Consider the following 20,731-nt stretch of genomic DNA (forward strand, 5'->3'; position numbering starts at 1 on the left):
TCTTCAAGGATCAATGCAAGGGGTACATATCATTGGATTGGACGTGTTCTGACTTGTGATAATGATGAGTGATTGTGCTTGTGACTGTGTAAAGTGGGGTTTCAGGTGAGAGACTTGGAAGACATGTTGTGGCATGCTGATAGATGACTGAGTTGTTGACTGCTAGCGAATGTGTGCGTGCATAGTCCTCATATAAGATGAATGAGTCAGCAGAGGCTGAGCAGAAGAACCGTTACATTTCTCTGAAGGGATTTTCCAGTTACACACATTTGTGGGTTTAAACTGTCTCGCACCACACGCTGTTACGAATGAACCTGCCAATTGGGGCCAGTTAGTATTTTCGTTGAACAACCTGTTGAGTTCTTCTGACTGACTTCATAATCCATTTAAGTTGAGCTGTTAACTGAACAGTCATATGGGCTGACCATCGCTTTGTCCAAATGAGATGGGTGCTCTTTGAAATCAAAGAGAAGGCAGTGTAATCTCCAGAGGGTTAATCAGGTTGACCAATCGATACCAGAGTTAGGTAACCAGGAGATATGATGGTCATTCAGGCCCTAACTCAACATTAGTGAGAGTGTGTATTGGAAGGTGAAAGTAGTTACCTGTTGGTCTTGATGATGGGTGTAGGCAGCACACACGTTAGTCTCCAGCCGTACATGGCAAGAGACTGGAGCAGGGGAACATAGTCTGTCTTCACCTGCAAGCCCTAAAGAGAGAATACAAACACATGAATATTACATACTCCAGTTATACACAAACACTATACACACGCATGCATACACGTACGCACAAGCACAAGTACGAGTAGGGCTGGCACAATTATCGTTTAATCCTATTACTGACAATTATAGACAATAACTGTGAACTTCAAAAATAATTATCATAATAGTCATAATGCATATTCATTTTAAGAGAAGGGGGATTCAACTTCATATTCAAGTAGATATAAATGACTCAATAGCAGTTTTTCATTTTTACGTGAAGTGGGTAAAGTTAGTAATCATTTTACGAGCAGAATGGCACCGTTGGGAGTAGCTTCATTTCCAAAAGTTCCAAGAGGTTTTTGAGACAGGGGTGTTACCAAAGCTGGGTTGTACTCATTAGGTTTGTCGTAGCTATTTTTCAGAGATGCATTCCGATGCTCAAAACATTTTAACAGAAATGACAATTATGACAATAACTGTGTTCTCATTTGCATGACAAGTAATCTTTACCCAAAATTCCAACGTATGAAAACACACACGCAGGCAGACAGGCACACACACGCATAAATGTATGCATGCATAAACACATAGACCATTAAAACCTTATGAAAATATCCACGATTTACCCAAGCTCTTGACAACAGATGATGAACTATGTATGATGCATAGCAAAATACATGCATTTCTGTTAGATCTTTCGCTGGTATGATAGTGTAGTGCACATGAGATTTGGGTTAAAGACACACGCTCGTCGCACGCACACATGCGCTAACGCCTCTGCTCACACAGGAAGTGTGTTTGTGGTGTTCCATCTCCTCTGCATCTGCCCTCACTGACAAACCACAGCACATGTCAGATTTGAAAAGAAATACACTGCTCCAAAAAATAAAGGGAACACTAAAATAACACATCCTAGATCTGAATGAATGAAATATTCTTATTAACCTGTTAGAGCTCTAGGGGCGCTATTTCATTTTTGGATAAAAAACGTTCCCGTTTTAAGCGCGATATTTTGTCACGAAAAGATGCTCGACTATGCATATTCTTGACAGTTTTGGAAAGAAAACACTCTGAAGTTTCAGAATCTGCAAAGATTTTGTCTGTAAGTGCCCCAGAACTCATTCTACAGGCGAAACCAAGATGATGCATCAACCAGGAAGTAGCAGAATTTCTGAAGCTCTGTTTTCCATTGTCTCCTTATATGGCTGTGATTGCGCAACGAATGAGCCTACACTTTCTGTCGTTCGCCCAAGGTCTTAGCAGCATTGTGACGTATTTGTAGGCATATCATTGGAAGATTGACCATAAGAGACTACATTTTCCAAGTGTCCGCCTGGTGTCCTGCGTCGAATTCGGTGCGCAATTGCCAGCTGCTTCTACTTTACCATTTGATTCAGGGGAGAAAGCATGTGTCCAAGAACAATGTATCAATGAAGAGATATGTGAAAAACACCTTGATGATTGATTCTAAACAACGTTTGCCATGTTTTCAGTCGATATTATGGAGTTAATTTGGAAAAAAGTTCGCGTTTTGAGGACTGAATTTTCAGATTTTTTTTGGTAGCCAAATGTGATGTATAAAACGGAGCTATTTCTAATACACAAGGAATCTTTTTGGAAAAACTGAGCATCTGCTATCTAACTGAGAGTATCCTCATTGAAAACATCAGAAGTTCTTCAAAGGTAAATTATTTTATTTGAAGGCTTTTATGTTTTTGTTAATGTTGCGTGCTGGATGCTAACGCTAACGCTAACGCTAAATGCTAACGCTAAATGCTAACGCTAAATGCTAACGCTAGCTAGCTACTTTTACACAAATTATTGTTTTCCTATGGTTGAGAAGCATATTTTGAAAATCTGAGATGACAGTGTTGTTTACAAAAGGCTAAGCTTGAGAGATGGCATATTTATTTCATTTCATTTGCGATTTTCATAAATAGTTAACGTTGTGTTATGCTAATGAGCTTGCTGATAGATTTACACAATCCTGGATACAGGGGTTTTTTCATAGCTAAACGTGACGCAGAAAACGGAGCGATTTGTCCTAAACAAATAATCTTTCAGGAAAAACTGAACATTTGCTATCTGAGAGTCTCCTCATTGAAAACATCTGAAGTTCTTCAAAGGTAAATTATTTTATTTGAATGCTTTTCTGTTTTTTTGTGTAAATGTTGCCAGCTGAATGCTAATGCTAAATGCTACGTTAGCCATCAATACTGTTACACAAATGCTTGTTTTGCAATGGTTGAGAAGCATATTTTGAAAATCTGAGATGACAGTGTTGTTAACAAAAGGCTAAGCTTGAGAGCTAGCATATTTATTTCATTTCATTTGCGATTTTCATGAATAGTTAACGTTGCGTTATGGTAATGAGCTTGAGTCTGTATTCACGATCCCGGATCCGGGATGGGGAGATCAGAAAGGTTAAATACTTTTTTCTTTACATGGTTGAATGTGCTGACAACAAAATCACACAAAAATTATCAATGGAAATCAAATTTATCAACCCATGGAGGTGTGGATTTGGAGTCACACTCAAAATTTAAGTGGAAAACCACACTACTGGCTGTTCCAACTTTGATGTAATGTCCTTAAAACAAGTCAAAATGAGGCTCAGTAGTTTGTGTGACCTCCACGTGCCTGTATGACCTCCCTACAAAGCCTGGGCCTGCTCCTGATGAGGTGGCGGATGGTCTCCTGAGGGATCTCCTCCCAGAATTGGACTAAAGCATCCTCCAACTCCTGGACAGTCTGTGGTGCAACGTGGCGTTGGTGGATGGAGCGAGACGTGATGTCCCAGATGTGCTCAATTGGATTCAGGTCTGGGGAACGGGCGGGCCAGTCCATAGCATCAATGCCTTCCTCTTGCAGGAACTGCTGACACACTCCAGCCACATGAGGTCTAGCATTGTCTTGCATTAGGAGGAACCCAGGGCCAACCGCACCAGCATATGGTCTCACAAGGGGTCTGAGGATCTCATCTCGGTACCTAATGGCAGTTAGGCTACCTCTGTGCGGCCCCTCAAAGAAATGCCACCCCACACCATGACTGACCCACCGCCAAACCGGTCATGCTGGAGGATGTTGCAGGCAGCAGAACGTTCTCCACGGCGTCTCCAGACTCTGTCACGTCTGTCACATGTGCTCAGTGTGAACCTGCTTTCATCTGTGAAGAGCACAGGGCGCCAGTGGCGAATTTGCCAATCTTGGTGTTTTCTGGCAAATGCCAAACGTCCTGCACGGTGTTGGGCTGTAAGTACAACCCCCACCTGTGGACGTCGGGCCCTCATACCACCCTCATGGAGTCTGTTTCTGACCGTTTGAGCAGACACATGCACATTTGTGGCCTGCTGGAGGCCATTTTGCAGGGCTCTGGCAGTGCTCCTCCTGCTCCTCCTTGCACAAAGGCGGAGGTAGGGGTCCTGCTGCTGGGTTGTTGCCCTCCTACGGCCTCCTCCACGTCTCCTGATGTACTGGCCTGTCTCCTGGTAGCGTCTCCATGCTCTGGACACTACGCTGACAGACACAGCAAACCTTCTTGCCACAGCTCGCATTGATGTGCCATCCTGGATGAGCTGCACTACCTAAGCCACTTGTGTGGGTTGTAGACTCCGTCTCATGCATTCAAAAGTGACCAAAACATCAGCCAGGAAGCATAGGAACTGAGAAGTGGTCTGTAGAACCACTCCTTTATTGGGGGTGTCTTGCTAATTGCCTAATTTCCACCTGTTGTCTATTCCATTTGCACAACAGCATGTGAAATTTATTGTCAGTCAGTGTTGCTTCCTAAGTGGACAGTTTGATTTCACAGACATTGTGTTGTTTAAGTGTTCCCTTTATTTTTTTGAGCAGTGTATATATATATATATATATATATATATATCCATGCACACGTTGTAGTTCTACACGGGCATCCACAGGACAGGCTGTGGGCAGTGGGTCCCAAACCAACAGATAATGTATTATTTATTTATTTATTTTTACGCCGTTTTCTCCCCAATTTTGTGGTATCCAATTGTTTAGTAGCTACTATTGTCTCATCGCTACAACTCCCGTACGGGCTCGGGAGAGACGAAGGTTGAAAGTCATGCGTCCTCCGATACACAACCCAACCTAGCCGCACTGCTTCTTAACACAGCGCGCATCCAACCCGGAAGCTAGCCGCACCAATGTGTCGGAGGAAACACCGTGCACCTGGCAACCTTGGTTAGTTAGCATGCACTGCGCCCGGCCCGCCACAGGAGTCGCTGGTGCGCGATGAGACAAGGATATCCCTCCCGGTCGCGGCCGATTACAACAGAGCCTGGGCGTGAACCCAGACTCTCTGGTGGCACAGCTGGCGCTGCAGTACAGCGGCCTTAACCACTGCGCCACCCGGGAGGCCTCACAATCAAGTCTTAAGCCACAAGCCAGTGAGAATTGGCCAGGACCCATTGTTCGAGAAACACTGCAGTAGGGTAGAGAGGGCTCTGTTGAAACTGTTATTTACATTGGCATTTGCTGTCCCAGTATCCCTCCGAATATCCAGAGCTGTGAGAGCTGTGTTTTAGGGTTTGTGTTGGGACTTCTGCCAGAAATGGACACATTTTCAAAGCCATAAAAGCAAAGTAAATTGGGAAATAAGTTTTGTTTAATGGCCCTCTTCATTCCTGAGCGTAACTGAGACTCGACTGAGTGAATCATGTTTTGGAAGATTCCCTCCCCCTGAACTCACAGTGGTCACCTTGCTGCATCAGCACATGAGAAACGGAACCCGGGGCCTTAGCAGTAACTCTGTGTTCTGATTTTTGTGTTAAATATAATCTATATATAAAAACAGGGTAGGGTGCAAGCTAGGGTGGTAAAGGGCTACATTATCAAGAGTGGAGAACAGTGAGGTAGGGGCTAAGATTTGAAAACAGAACCGTGTTATAGAGTAAAACTAGCAGGGTGGTGTTGAGTTCACAAAGAGTTGGAGGAAAGAAAACAGAGCTCTATTGTTTTGAGGTAATTCTCAACCGTTTCTATTTAAGAAGAATTGACAGACCTTCATGTTTTTACAGGCCGTAGTCTGGTCTATCAGCCCAGGGAAATGATCTAGGCTACTCCTCTAGCCTTCTAGCTATCACTTTGTCTTTGGACCGAGCTGCACTTCTTCCACCACAATCTCATTGTATTTTTATGGACAGGGTATCCTGAAACGAGGCTTAAAAGTCCCTACTCTGCATGTCAATCATTGAGAGACTGAGAACATTTTTGAAAACCAACAGCTGCAATTAAGACTAATCACACCATATACAGTATAATAATAATAATAAGAGTAATAATAATCAACATAGTTTCAATAGAATATGTCAACATTTTGACATTTAACCATTGTAGTTAGCCTAGATGTCAACCAATTGTTAGTCACATATTTCGGTGAGCAGAATTCTCTGGGAACTTCCTCATCCACAAGCCATGAGCATAATTTCCACATCCCTCATCAAACTAGTCTGACCATAGGAGTGGACTCATGCAGGGAAAGTGAAAATTGGTCTCTGTATATAGGTCAGCTCGTCTCACCTCAGCTTCAGAGGAAAAATAAATCATTGGCAAAAGATACACTTTAATGATCCCTTCAGTGGTCTCCCTGCCACACCTGCTGCTACATGACTATTGACATGCCTTGGTTTACTTTTGACCAGTATGTGTTAAATATTTCAGTTAAAAGCCAAATAACAAGCAATATCTATGCTTAGATAATCTTTAAAAAGTCATGCAAGTTATTACTAATTTCCCCAAGACCCATTGGTGCTGTTGAATGAAAAACTCATCTCCAAAACACAAACTTTTCAGGAAATGGAAAAAAACGGCCACATTTTCTCATTAGTGAACATAAAATTATGAAACTTCAGAAGCTATTTTGAATCCATGTTCTTGGTCCTGAAATGTCATGAATTGTTCAGAATTAATTGAGGGGAGTTACTGCTTTCAATACAGGCAGGATTGTAGGTACGAGGTATTCATCTGACAGAGATTATAATTTAGTCTATTCTGGCTATTCAACATTTTGCAACACCCACTGCATGTTAATTGGCTGCTCAAATCGGGCAGCACCAATAGGATTGATGGCATATTTTAGCTCATTACATCATATAAATCAAGCATAGCACCATGACAGACAAATGTTGGGAGAACTAGAGTTTAGACTACAAGTTAACATGAGAGGCCCTCTGACCGATGACACCTGTTAAAATGGCCAGCTTCGGTCAGCTGATTCTAGCCATCCTTTATGGTTAGCTCTAAGTCGGGCAGTATAGCCTCCTTTTCAGAGGCCCCCCACTTTTGTTAGTATCTTATTAGCCAAGGTCACGCCAAATACTTATCATCACATCTTGTTCAGCCTATAAGCAGCCTTAATTTCCGGGACTTCAGTTTCAGTTGGTCTATGTCAGAAACGTGCTATCTCCATCCTGATGAGCACTTCCACAGTTTTCCCTCCTGCTGAAGTTTTCCTACTGTGGACTGAATCCCTGTATGACTGATGTTTAATTGTGCGTGCATCTAAACGTAAGTGCCTTGAGATCTGTGTCATGTTATGTGGAGCTAAGTTTTGTGGTTTATTGTGTACAATTACCATGTGTTGAGCTTGTTAGCTAGCTCGCGCTTCCCGCTAGCACTACAGTTAACATTTTGCAATGGAATGCATGAGCATTTTAGCATGACTGTTAGCGATTAGCGGTTTGTTAGCCTTGCACCATAAATGAACAATGCTATCTTCTATTCTATTTTTATACATTGGGGCAAAAAAGTATTTAGTCAGCCACCAATTGTGCAAGTTCTCCCACTTAAAAATAAGATCATAGGTACACTTCAACTATGACAGACAAACTGAGAAAAAAAATTCCAGAAAATCACATTGTAGGATTTTTAATGAATTTATTTGCAAATTATGGTGGAAAATAAGTATTTGGTCAATAACAAAAGTTTATCTCAATACTTTGGTGTAGCTATTATACCAGCTTATACGAACAGGAGTTCGCATTAACTTCTTGTGACTCCCCATCTCGGATCCGGGAGCGTAATCATCGCTTGACACTAATTAGCATAACGCAACGGACATAAATATCCCTAGAAAATATTCCTATTCATGAAAATCACAAATTAAATATATTGAGACACAGCTTAGCCTTTTGTTAATCACCCTGTCATCTCAGATTTTCAAAATATGCTTTACAGCCAAAGCTAGACAAGCATTTGTGTAAGTTTATCGATAGCCTAGCATAGCATTATACCTTGCTAGCAGCAGGCAACCTTGTCACAAATCAGAAAAGCAATCAAATTAAATCGTTTACCTTTGATGAACTTCGGATGTTTTCACTCACGAGACTCCCAGGTAGATAGCCAAAGTTCATTTTTTCCCAAAATATTATTTTTGTAAGCAAAATAGCTCCGTTTGTTCTTCACATTTGGCTGAGAAATCGCCCGGAAATTGCAGTCACGAAAAAGGCGAAAAATATTCCAAATTAGCTCCATAATATTGACAGAAACATGGCAAAAGTTGTTTATAATCAATCCTCAAGGTGTTTTTCTAATATCTATTCGATAATATAACCATCGGGACAATTCGTTTTTCAGTAGGACCGATTGGAGTAATGGCTACCTCTGTATTTTACGTGACAGTCACCCTGGGAGCCATCATGTGACCACTTACGCAATGTAGCCGCCTACGGCTATTCTTCAACATGAATGCGTAATTTTTGGGGGGGAATACGTAGAAAGCGTAAGCTCGTTGATAGGACATTCACAGCTCAATAGGGACTCATTGAAATGCAGCGCTTTCAAAATATATGGCACTTCCGGATTGGATTTTTCTCAGGCTTTCGCCTGCAACATCAGTTCTGTTATACTCACAGACAATATATTTGCAGTTTTGGAAACGTTAGAGTGTCTTCTATCCAAAGCTGTCAATTATATGCATATTCTAGCATCTTGTCCTGACAAAATATCCTGTTTAAAACGGGAACGTTTTTTTTCCAAAAATGAAAATACTGCCCCTAGAGTTGCAACTTAAGCAGTCACTTCTTCTAAACCTGAAAAGGAACAACTTCTAAATGTTATGCAGTGAAAACAGCCAAATATATCCAAATCGGACATTAGTAACCACATTGTGGTCCTGTTACAATACATCAATCATGACGGATTTGACGAATATCCACTTTGTTAGATTTATTGAATGTGCACCAATCTGGCGCCATTCTATCCCTGTGGTCTGAGTTCTATTGACCTCTACAGCATCTATGCTATATGAAGTTGCCAAGAATGTGTTTATGACACATTTTGCAACGAATGGGTTTAATCCTGAATGCTGATTGGTTTACCTTTTTGGGATAGGGGGCAGCATTTTCACTTTTGGATGAATAGCTTGCCCAGAGTGAACTGCCTCCTACTCTCTCCCAGATGCTAATATATGCATATCATTATTAGTATTGGATTGAAAACACTCTGAAGTTTCTAAAAATGCTTGAATGATCAACAAACAGATCACTGACCATCTCGAATCCCACCGTACCTTCTCCGCTGTGCAATCTGGTTTCTGAGCCGGTCACGGATGCACCTCAGCCACGCTCAAGGTACTAAACGATATCATAACCGCCATCGATAAAAGACAGTACTGTGCAGCCGTCTTCATCGACCTGGCCAAGGCTTTCGACTCTGTCAATCACCATATTCTTAACGGCAGACTCAGTAGCCTCGGTTTTTCTAATGACTGCCTTGCCTGGTTCACCAACTACTTTGCAGACAGAGTTCAGTGTGTCAAATCGGAGGGCATGTTGTCCGGTCCTCTGGCAGTCTCTATGGGGGTGCCACAGGGTTCAATTCTCAGGCCGACTCTTTTCTCTGTATATATCAATGATGTTGCTCTTGCTGCGGGCGATTCCCTGATCCACCTCTACGCAGACGACACCATTCTGTATACTTCTGGCCCTTCCTTGGACACACATAATCATATGTTGTGCTTTAGCTGTAAAGCATTTTTGAAATATGACACGATGGGTGGGATTAACAAGATGTTTATCTTTCATTTGCTGTTTTGGACTTGTTAATGTGTGAAAGTTACATATTTCTAAAACATATTTTTTAATTTCGCGCCCTGGCTTTTCAGCGGAATGTTGTCGAGGGGTTCCGCGAGCGCTAGAAAGGTTAAAACCGCATTCCAGCCGGTGTCTATTCCACAAGTTACCCCCGGCTAAATCTATGACGTTAAAATGCCTATTTACTCTGTTTCATCTGACTGGGAAATCCACTGTCTCATCAGCCAGGCAATTTATAAACTTGATATCCACTATAAAAAGCATCTAGACATTATCTAACATTTAGTTTTCAACAGCGGAGATTTGTATAAACCTTCCCATTTGTCTCTCCAACATTTGTAACATTGTTTCAATATTCAAGTTCGATCTCCTGCTGTCGTATAGTAATTGTTGGGAGTCAGGATAAGACAGACAGGCAGCTTTTCTCAGCCAGTCGAAATCATGAAAAGGGCCACATGTTTATGGACAAAGAAATATCAATAGAAAACAGGTACAAATAAATAATATGCAGCTAGTTTGCAGTCTTTCCAGCTTCAGTTTGTAGTGATTGTTAGCTGTCTTGTTGGCTAGCTCCTCTGAACAACAGTGTCATGATCGTGCCTTATTAGTTCATTGTTATGAATGTGGCAAAAAGTATTCATCCCCTTGGCATTTTTCCTACTTTGTTGCATTACAACCTGGAATTAAAATTGATTTTTGGGGGGGTTGTATCATTTGATTTACACAACATGCCTACCACTTTGAAGATGCTAAATATTTTTGGGGTGTGAAACGAACAAGAAATAAGACAAAAAAAACAGAACTTGAGTGTGCATAACTATTCACCCCCAAAACTTTGTAGAGCCACCTTTTGCAGCAATTACAGCATCAAGTCTCTTGATGTATCTCTATAAGCTTGGCACATCTAGCCACTGAGATTTTTGCCCATTCTTCAAGGCAAAACTACTCCAGCTCCTTCAAGTTGAACTGGATTCCGCTGGTGTACAGCAATCTTTAAGTCGTACCACAGATTCTCAATTGGATTGAGGTCTGGGCATTGACTAGTACATGTACAGCACTTTGAGATATCAGCTGATGTACGAAGGGCTATATAAATACATTTGATTTGGTTTGATTTGATTTGATACATTTTTTCCCTTTAAACCACTCAAGTGTTGCATTAGCAGTATGCTGAGGGTTATTGTACTGCTGGAAGGTGAACCTCCGTCCCAGTCTCAAATCTCTGGTAGACTGAAACAGGTTTCCCTCAAGAATTTCCCTGTATTTAGGGCCATCCATCATTCCTTTAATTCTGACCAGTTTCCCAGTCCCTGACAATGAAAAACATCCCCACAATGTGCTACCACCACCATGCTTCACTGTGAGGTTGGTGTTCTCAGGGTGATGAGAGGTGTTGAGTTTGTGGCAGACATAGTGTTTTCCTTGAATGCCAAAAAACGAAATGTTTGTCTCATCTGACCAGAGTACCTACTTCCATATGTTTGGGGAGTCTCCCACATGCCTTTTTATTTTTTTTCTGGACACTCTTCTGCAAAGCCCAGCTCTGTGGAATGTACGGCTTGAAGACAGATACTCCAATATCCGCTGTGGAGCTTTGCAGCTCCTTCACGGTTATCTTTGGTCTTTTTGTTGCCTCTTTGATTAATGCCCTCTTTGCCTGGTCTGTGAGTTTTGGTGGGTGGCCCACTCTTGGCAAGTTTGTTATGGTGTCATATTCTTAAAACATTTTAATAATGTATTTAATGGTGCTCCATGGGCTGTTCAAAGTTTTGGATATTTTTTTATAACCCAACCCTGATCTGTACTTCTCCACAACTTTGTCCCTGACCTGTTTGGAGACCTCGTTGGTCTGCATGGTGCCGCTTGCTTGGTGGCACCCCTTGCTTAGTGGTGTTGCAGACTCTGGGGCCTTTGATACACTGCCGATTTTGCAGGTTTTCCTACTTACAAAGCATGTAGAGGTCTGTAATTTTTATCATAGGTACACTTCAACTGTGAGAGACGGAATCTAAAATCCAGAAAATCACATTGTATGATTTTTTAAGTAATTAATTTGCATTTTGTTGCATGACATAAGTATTTGATACATCAGAAAAGCAGAACTTAATATTTGGCACAGAAACCTTTGTTTGCAATTACAGAGATCATACGTTTCCTGTACTTCTTGACCCGGTTTGCATACACTGCAACAGGGATTTTGGCCCACTCCTCCATACAGACCTTCTCCAGATCCTTCAGGTTTCGAGGCTGTCGCTGGGCAATACGGACATTCAGCTCCCTCCAAAGATTTTTTATTGGGTTCAGGTCTGGAGACTGGCTAGGCCACTCCAGGACCTTGGGATGCTTCTTACGGAGCCACTCCTTAGTTGCCCTGGCTGTGTGTTTCGGGTCGTTGTCATGCTGGAAGACCCAGCCACGACCCATCTTCAATGCTCTTACTGAGGGAAGGAGGTTGTTGGCCAAGATCTCGCGATACATGGCCCCATCCATCCTCCCCTCAATACGATGCAGTCGTCCTGTCCCCTTTGCAGAAAAGCATCCCCAAAGAATGATGTTTCCACCTCCATTATTCACGGTTGGGATGGTGTTCCTGGGGTGGTACTCATTCTTCTTCTTCCTCCAGACACAGCGAGTGGAGTTTAGGCCAAAAAGCTCTATTTTTGTCTCATCAGACCACATGACCTTCTCCCATTCCTCCTCTGGATCATCCAGATGGTCATTGGCAAACTTCAGACGGGCCTGGACATGCACTGGCTTGAGCAGGGGGACCTTGCGAGCGCTGCAGGATTTTGATTCATGACGGCGTAGTTTGTTACTAATGGTTTTCTTTGAGACTGTGGTCCCAGCTCTCTTCAGGTCATTGACCAGGTCCTGCCGTGTAGTTCTGGGCTGATCCCTCACCTTCCCCCTTAGTCTGTCTGGGAGAAAGACATCCTGGACCACGACGGGGCTGGTTTTCTTTTTGTAATCTGTCACATACCTCTTGTGTCTGAGCCGTTGAATTGCGACTCTACTTTGTCTCTATACTGACGCTTAGCTTGTTTGATTGCCTTGCGGAGGGAATAGCTACACTGTTTGTATTCGCTCATGTTCCAATCCACGTGATCGAAGCAATCTTAAAGCGTGGAATCAGATATGTCAGACCAGCGTTGAACAGACCTGAGCACGGGAGTTTCCTGTTTTAGTCTCTGGGAGAAACAAAATGGAGTCGTGGTCAGCTTTTCCAAAAGGAGGGCCTTATATGCGTCGCGGAAGTTAGAATAATAATGATCCAGGGTTTTACCAGCCCTGGTAGCGCAATCGATATGCTGATAGAATTTAGGGAGTCTTGTTTTCAGATTAGCCTTGTTAAAATCCCCAGCTACAATGAATGCAGCCTCAGGATATGTGGTTTCCAGTTTACATAGAGTCAAATAAAGTTCGTTCAGGGCCGAATTCTCTTGGTAGATAATGCGGTCGACATTTGTTATGATCACACCACGTCTCGTTAATAATAAGGCATACCCCCTCGCCCCTCTTCTCACCAGAAAGATGCTTGTTTCTGTCGGCGCGATGCGTGAAGAAACCAGCTGGCTGTGCCGACTCCGATAGCGTGTCTCGAGTGAGCCATGTTTCCGTGAAGCAAAGAACGTTACAGTCTCTTATGTCTCTCTGGAATGTTACCCTTGCTCAGATTTCATCAACCTTGTTGTCAAGAGACTGGACATTGGCGAGTAGTATGCTCGGGAGCGGTGCGCAATTTGCCCGTCTCCGGAGCCTGACCAGAAGACCGCTTTGTCTGCCCCTTTTACAGCGACGTTGTTTTGGTTCGCCGGCTGGGATCCAATCCATTGTCCAGGAAAGTCGTATTCCTGGTCGTAATGATGGTGAGTTGACGTTGCTCTTATATTCAGTAGTGCCTCCCGACTGTATGTAATAAAACCTAAGACTACCAATGTAAGAAATAACACGTAAAAAAAACAAATACGGGCCTCCCGGGTGACGCAGTGGTCTAGGGCACTGCATTGCAGTGCCACCAGAGACTCTGGGTTCGAGCCCAGGCTCTGTCGCAGCCGACCGCGACCGGGAGGTCCATGGGGCGACGCACAATTGGCCTAGCGTCGTCCGGGTTAGGGAGGGTTTGGCTGGTAGGGAAATCCTTGTCTCATCGCGCACTAGCAACTCCTGTGGCGGGCCGGGTGCAGTGCACGCTAACCAGGTCACCAGGTGCACGGTGTTTCCTCCGACACATTGGTGCGGCTGGCTTCCGGGTTGGAGGCGCGCTGTGTTAAGAAGCAGTGTGGCTTGGTTAGGTTGTGTTTCGGAGGACGCATGGCTTTCGACCTTAGTCTCTCATGAGCCCGTACGGGAGTTGTAGTGATGAGACAAGATAGTAACTACTAACAATTGGATACCACAAAAAGGGGGTAAAAAAAAATACTGCATAGTTTCCTAGGAACACGAAGTGAGGCGGCCATCTCTGTCGGCGCCGGAAGAGTATTAGATCACGTGACACTTAAATTGCACAAAGGTGGACTTTATTTAACTAATTATGTCACTTATGAAGGTAATTGGTTGCACCAGATCTTATTTAGGGTCTTTATAGCAAAGGGGGTGAATACATATGCACACACCACTTTTCAGTTTTTATATTTAATATATATATATTTTTAAACATGTTATTTTTTTAATTTCACTTCACCAATTTTGACTATTTTGTGTATGTCCATTACATGAAATCCATATAAAAATCTATAAATTACAGGTTGTAATGCAACAAAATAGGAAAAACGCCACGGGGTTGAATACTTTTACAAGGACCTATACACATATAAATGTATCTAGAAATCAGCTTAAACAAGTGCCAATTCAGCTACTTTGTTGTTGTTCTGACTGCACTGTTTGACGTGACTCTAAATTAGCTGTAGTTGGCTAGCTAGCAAGCAAGGGAAGAGAATGTTGCCAGCCAGTGTGGCAATAGAACATTTAGAACGAACGACTGGGTCATGTCCATAAATACAAAACAAAAAGACTGAACAACTGTGTCGCATCTCTGGCAACTGAACCGATAGAACTAATGACCAGCCTGCTTGGGTAGCAACTCTAGATTTGTGTCGGGACTATACCTTGTGGAAGGATGAAATAGTATTAAAAAAATCATCAAAATAATGTTTTTAATACAAATATGTAAATCATTATTTGAATGTGTTGGTAACGCCCTCGAAGTGATAATGCCCTCGAAGTTGGTGTTTGGAGGATATATTGTGGTCTCCTGAGTGGCGCAGCGGTCTAAGGCACAGCATCTCAGTGCAAGAGGCGTTACTACAGTCCCTGGTTCAAATCCAGGCTGAATCACATCTGGCCGTGATTGTGATTGGGAGTCCCATAGGGCGGCGCACAATTGGCCCAGTGTTGTCTGGGTTTGGCTGGGGAAGGCCGTCATTGTAGAATAAGAATTTGTTCTAACCTGACTTGCCTAGTTAAATAAACATTTTTATTTTTTTTTAACAACACCGTGCCAATATATCCTCCAAATATTGGTTTTTGGGCATTATCACTTAAGTATAACACTTCATAAAATCTCAAGTAATGTACAGTATAACCCAAATGTTGACCATTTGCACCACATGCATTCCAAATCCCCAAAGGACACAGTTAGGCATTAAATATTAGCAGTAGTGCTATCATAAAATAATATTCACACACATCCACTTCCTGTTGTTTTCCGTTGTCATTCATGTTATTTGTTAAATAATTTATCTAGAAACTGAGCATGTTAGTAGTACACTAACATGCCGGTTTTCTAAGTATTTCATTCCCTTCCATCAATATGAACTAATAACAAGGTTGCAAAATCTATAAAGAATATTTCTCAGAGGTCTCTAGGAGAGGAACTTTTTGTTGCAGCTTTAAGAGCTCAGTGATAAGGGGAGGCATTGCATTATATCCAAGGCTGAACTTTCATATTGATTTTCCTTTTGATACGAGAGACGGGAGCACAGTCCTAATTTGAATTTCATTGTGTAGGAAATTATGTCTAGTTATTCATTTTGTGGGCTCCATGAACATCTACTATATGTCCTATTCAGTTCATTTAGTCATTTATTGTAGAAATAGGAAAAGGTCTTCCAGTCAGATGCAAATGTCTTTCATTGTAGCCGAGCTTTGTCAGTCGGCCTTCATCAGAGCATAGTCATTTATTGAAGAAAATGGGAAGTATGTTTCTGATTGGCTAAGGTAGAATGTCCATCCATAGACCTATGCAGAATTCTGAGCATCTGTACAGTTATTATTTAGCCTTACCTTTCTTGATTAAATGGTCTAACTTATACATTCTTATATGGTGAATACATATGGACTAATATGAATTTAAAGTACCAAATAAATTGCTGTCGAAATGACCCCATCTCCCACAAAAATGTGAAATTAGTGACAATTGAGGAAGGTCTGACTTTCTAGATTACAGACCACAAACAGTTTGGCCACAAACAGCTCTACATATCTACACTGTACCAATCATACCACATTCTACCAACGTGATTGTGAATACTGCGCACAAAAAAACTGTAACTCCTCATTTGGGTTTAAAGTCAGATTTGTTTTAAAAGTTTGCTATCAATTAAAACAGAAAATCTGACATGTTCTATGCCATACGAAAACAAAATCTCTGAGAAAAGCTGCACTTCCTGCTTCAACACAACAATATTGATTGAATTCTCAGTGAACCAGCCTGTTTTCTTGTTTTCGCGGCTCATAAATCCAACCACCTGTCAGTCTTTCAGCAAGACGGGAACGAGAGCGCTGAAGAAAAATATCCCAATCAATATTCTGCATAATTTGAAAGTAATTATTCTGGCACCGAAATGACAATGAGCGGTGAGGATAATTTGCATATACATTTTAAGCAGTTATCATAATGAATGTGCCAGCAATGAAGTTTGATCATCCTTTGTAAAGTAGTGTTATCAAGCTAACTTCAGGAGCGATAAGTGGAGCAAAATTGCTTTTGATAAAGTCCTGGCCAGCATATTTTGATTGGATCCATTGGAGCTATAATGTGAAACATCTAAAGTTGTTACACATTGTTGCTTTGTCCTTCAATGAACTTCCAAAGGTGCCTAAAAAAAGTATATAAAATCCATGTTATTTCTCAGTGGTTGACAAAATAATTGCTAAATCTTTAATAAAGACATTATTGCAGTATCTTTACCACAGTATTGACATAAAGATACCTACATACTCCACGATTTTCAAAATGGCGCAGGTGTATAACCTTCACAAGACACAAGCGCCTAGGTTTTTGTGTGGTGTGGGCCACTGACAAACATGACGTTTTAAGGCGGCGAATATTATGTAGTCTGAATTCTTCAGTCATTTTAAAGGGTTAAGAGCATTTTGATGTCGAGGGTTAAATTCTGTCTTTGTGCGCCGACTTCCTTTCTGAGCTGGACGATGCTCCAGTCACATTTAGGGGACATAAGTATATTTTCACACTTCGACAGCCTCAAACTACAAACTCTGACAGTGATACACACACACACACACACACACACACACACACACACACACACACACACACACACACACACACACACACAGACAGAAAAAAGAAGCCTCAAACCCTTCAGAAGTAGACAGAAATCCATTTCCAACTTGGATTTGAGCAAACTGGGGACTTAATGGCTGGCCAGATAAGGGCTTGTTTGCTGCAGATAAGACAAGCCACCATGACACATGTGCCATAGCCACCATGGTTAGAGGGAATATTTCCATATGATGACTCTCACAGTAAAATGTAAGGACAAACCGCTCCAACCTTGGAAAACACTCCGAGCCATGTAAAAAGCCCACTCACATCAATGACAGTCCACTGCTCCACAACAATGGCGTCGTACGTGGTGGTCACGCTCTGGTCGCCGCCCTCCGTCCCCTCCTGGAAGATGAAGACGCTTTCCACTGATTTAGGCTGCAAATCTGTAGAAAATGGAGAGGGAGGCCATGAAGGAGTTAGTATTTACAGAATGGAGGGTGTCTGTCTGTCTGGCTCCCAGGCCTCCAGGCTGTGCAAGAGGAGAGGGAAGTTAATGACATTATGCAGCCGACCAGCAACCCACACACACACTGGGCCATTTATTACCAGGCAGGGCTGCAGCATGGACCATTTGTATAAGCAAGGGCTATGGATTATGGATTATGTAGCTATGACAGAACAAGAGACAGGGGGAGAAGAATGTTTCCTTCAGGGAAGAAGCTTGGAGAGATTATAGATGAACAGACAGGTATTACGGACAGATTGTTGAAGCATAACACGATTCATCTGAAAACAATGATATGCTTCACATATTGTAGATATTTACATGGAAGGACTATTAGACTATCAGGGACATAAACCATAAACATGCTTTTCTGTAGACTCCATTTCATTTGAACCCCATGGATAAGGGTAACATTCCCAGTTTGGGCATTATTGGTATAGGAACATTGGTGAGCTTCTTCTCCATCCCGCATTTCTTTTGATTCCATTGAGCAGTGTGCTAGAACCTATTGCCCTTCAGACCAGGGCTCTCAGTTGGTCTGAGTGCTTTCTCATTACTCCTGTACCATTTACACACTAATAGAGTTGGTGCGGCCCAGGCTCCACCATGAGACACTCCACATTTCATTACTCTGCTCTAATAATGGGGGAACGAGGGCCGGCTGGAAAGGGAGGGATGACAGGGTCCTTTATTTCCCCCCAGAGAACCCATTTAAGGCTGCTGGACGAGCTCAATTGAAGATCTCTCAGACATCTATTGGCTCCTTTCAAATACAGACATTGTCGTTGTTCATTCCCCTTCTCTCCCGCCCTCCCTCCCTCCATCCTTCCTCCACCCTACCCCTCCTTTACACCCCCCCATCCATTGTTCATCAGACGTCTCCCTGCTTGGCGTGTAATTGGAAAGCCCTCTTGGAGATTGTGTTGGCCTGCCGATGCACTTGGATTACTCAGGTGAGATGCACACAGGGATTGAGTCCCTTTGCTTTAGGAGAAACACACTGCCTCCTGGCATGATGCTGCCAGACACTGAGGCATTGTGGGGTTGAGAGGTTTGGGGGACATGTAGTGCCAACACAAATAACAGCATAACATTTTGAGTTGAGTCTTGACTGACAATGTAGTGAGCAAAACAGAAGCTTGTAGGGAAACACATGTTCATTTGCAATGGGACAATGTAATCTCATCGACTAGCCTATCCTCTCCAGGCACCTGAGGTTGAACATACTGAGTGAGATGTGCTCATACTATCTCCGACACATAGAGAGTGAATTGAAAGACAAAGAGTGACAGACGTACTGATAGATAGTGACAATGGCGGCGTGAGTCGTGACACCGACTGACACGGAGCATCAACCTAACTAGGGCCCAGTGACAGCCAGTGACAGGGGAGTGGACTGAAGACAGGCACTAAGTGAGAAAGACTGATGCTAGGTTGACATAGACTTTGAAGGAGAGACACAGAGGAGTAAAAAACAGGGAGAGGAATCTAAAGCCTTATTGACCGCAGAAGCAACCGAATGACCCTGCCCCAAGTCCTGTCTGTTACTGACATGACTTAAACATGTGTGCTTAGCACTGCCGGGGAGAACAGGAGGGCTGTGACAGCTTATCTATATTTTAAAACGGGACAGGCAGGCATCCAGAGAGAGAAGGAGAGATATAGAAAGAGTGGGGTTACTAATGTGTGTTGATTGGCCAGGGCTTTCCTCCTATGAGCCAAAGGTTTGGAGGCTGGGAGCCATGTACCTGTGGTTACCGGGCAGACTTCTGGTTGTAGCTAGGGTTTTGAGGAATATGACATGAATAATGTACCTTGCCTTACACAAAGGCATATACTTTCAAAATCACACTCACAGTCAGTGGTGTGAAGTACTTAAGTAAAAATACTTTAAAGTTCTACTTAAGTCGTTTTTTTAGGGGTATCTGTACTCTATTTTTTACATCTTTTACTCCACTACATTCTATTTTACTCCACTACATTCTCCATCCATTTTTCCGGACATTCAACAGCACTCGTTACATTTGGAATTCACACACTTATCAAGAGAACATCCCTGGTCATCCCTACAGCCTCTGTTCTGGCAGACTGAACTATACTCACTATACACAAATGCTTTGTTTGTAAATTATGAGTGTTGGAGGGTGCTGCTGCATATTTGTAAAAAAACATCGTCTGGTTGGCTTTATATAAGGAACTTGAAATAATTTACACTTTTACTATTGATACGTAAGTATATTTTAGCAATTACATTTAGTTTTGTTACTTAAGTATATTTAAAACCAAATACTAATAGACTTTTTCTCAAGTAGTATTTTACTGGGTGACTTTCACTTTTACTTGAGTCATTTTCAATTAAGGTCTCTTTACTTTTGTGTACTTTTTCCACCACTGCTCACAGTGACGCACACGCACGCGCGCACGCGCACACACACACACACACACACACACACACACACACACACACACACACACACACACACACACACACACACACACACACACACACACACACACACACACACACACACACACACACGCACACAGGCCTTCAAGCCCTATTGCACAACCAATCTTTGGCCATAAAAATTGCCAGCACAACTTTCCTCCAAATTCTTTTCACTCTGAAGTAATACCTTATTGGAATTTCATATTCTGTGGAACTCTCTCTCTCTCTCTCTCTCCACCGGCTTTGCCTGAATATAGAAAGCCAAGCGCTATGCTAGCTGTCATGCATATGAATAGCTCAAATGTTTCACAGTGCCGGCTACAAATCCTCATTGTCGCGGCGGAGATAGCGTAAGCTAAGTGTAACAAAGAAAACACCTCCCATCAACACCATTAGTGTCAATTCACCAGTAAACAAACCGCTCCCCTTCAGAACTCCAGCTGTGGCGTAGCCGTGTAGGGCTGCAAGGGCGTTTTGACACGCTGGGCTGGGCATAAATCTTTA

At 42.5% G+C, this 20,731-nt stretch overlaps 1 protein-coding gene across 2 annotated transcripts in view; it reads right to left on the reverse strand.

The window, feature by feature from the left end:
- LOC110487899 (raftlin) overlaps positions 1–20,731 on the reverse strand; it is a 71,573-nt gene that overhangs the window by 7,575 nt on the left and 43,267 nt on the right. For both annotated transcript variants that reach the window (XM_021559825.2, XM_021559819.2), the window contains exons 7-8: positions 17,598–17,716; positions 606–709 (exon numbers count right to left, since the gene is read on the reverse strand). In XM_021559825.2, the coding sequence (XP_021415500.2) occupies positions 606–709; positions 17,598–17,716 (223 nt within the window). The remainder of the gene's footprint in view (positions 1–605; positions 710–17,597; positions 17,717–20,731) is intronic.

Source organism: Oncorhynchus mykiss, chromosome 2 (genome assembly GCF_013265735.2).
Source record: "Oncorhynchus mykiss isolate Arlee chromosome 2, USDA_OmykA_1.1, whole genome shotgun sequence".
NCBI lineage: Eukaryota > Metazoa > Chordata > Actinopteri > Salmoniformes > Salmonidae > Oncorhynchus > Oncorhynchus mykiss.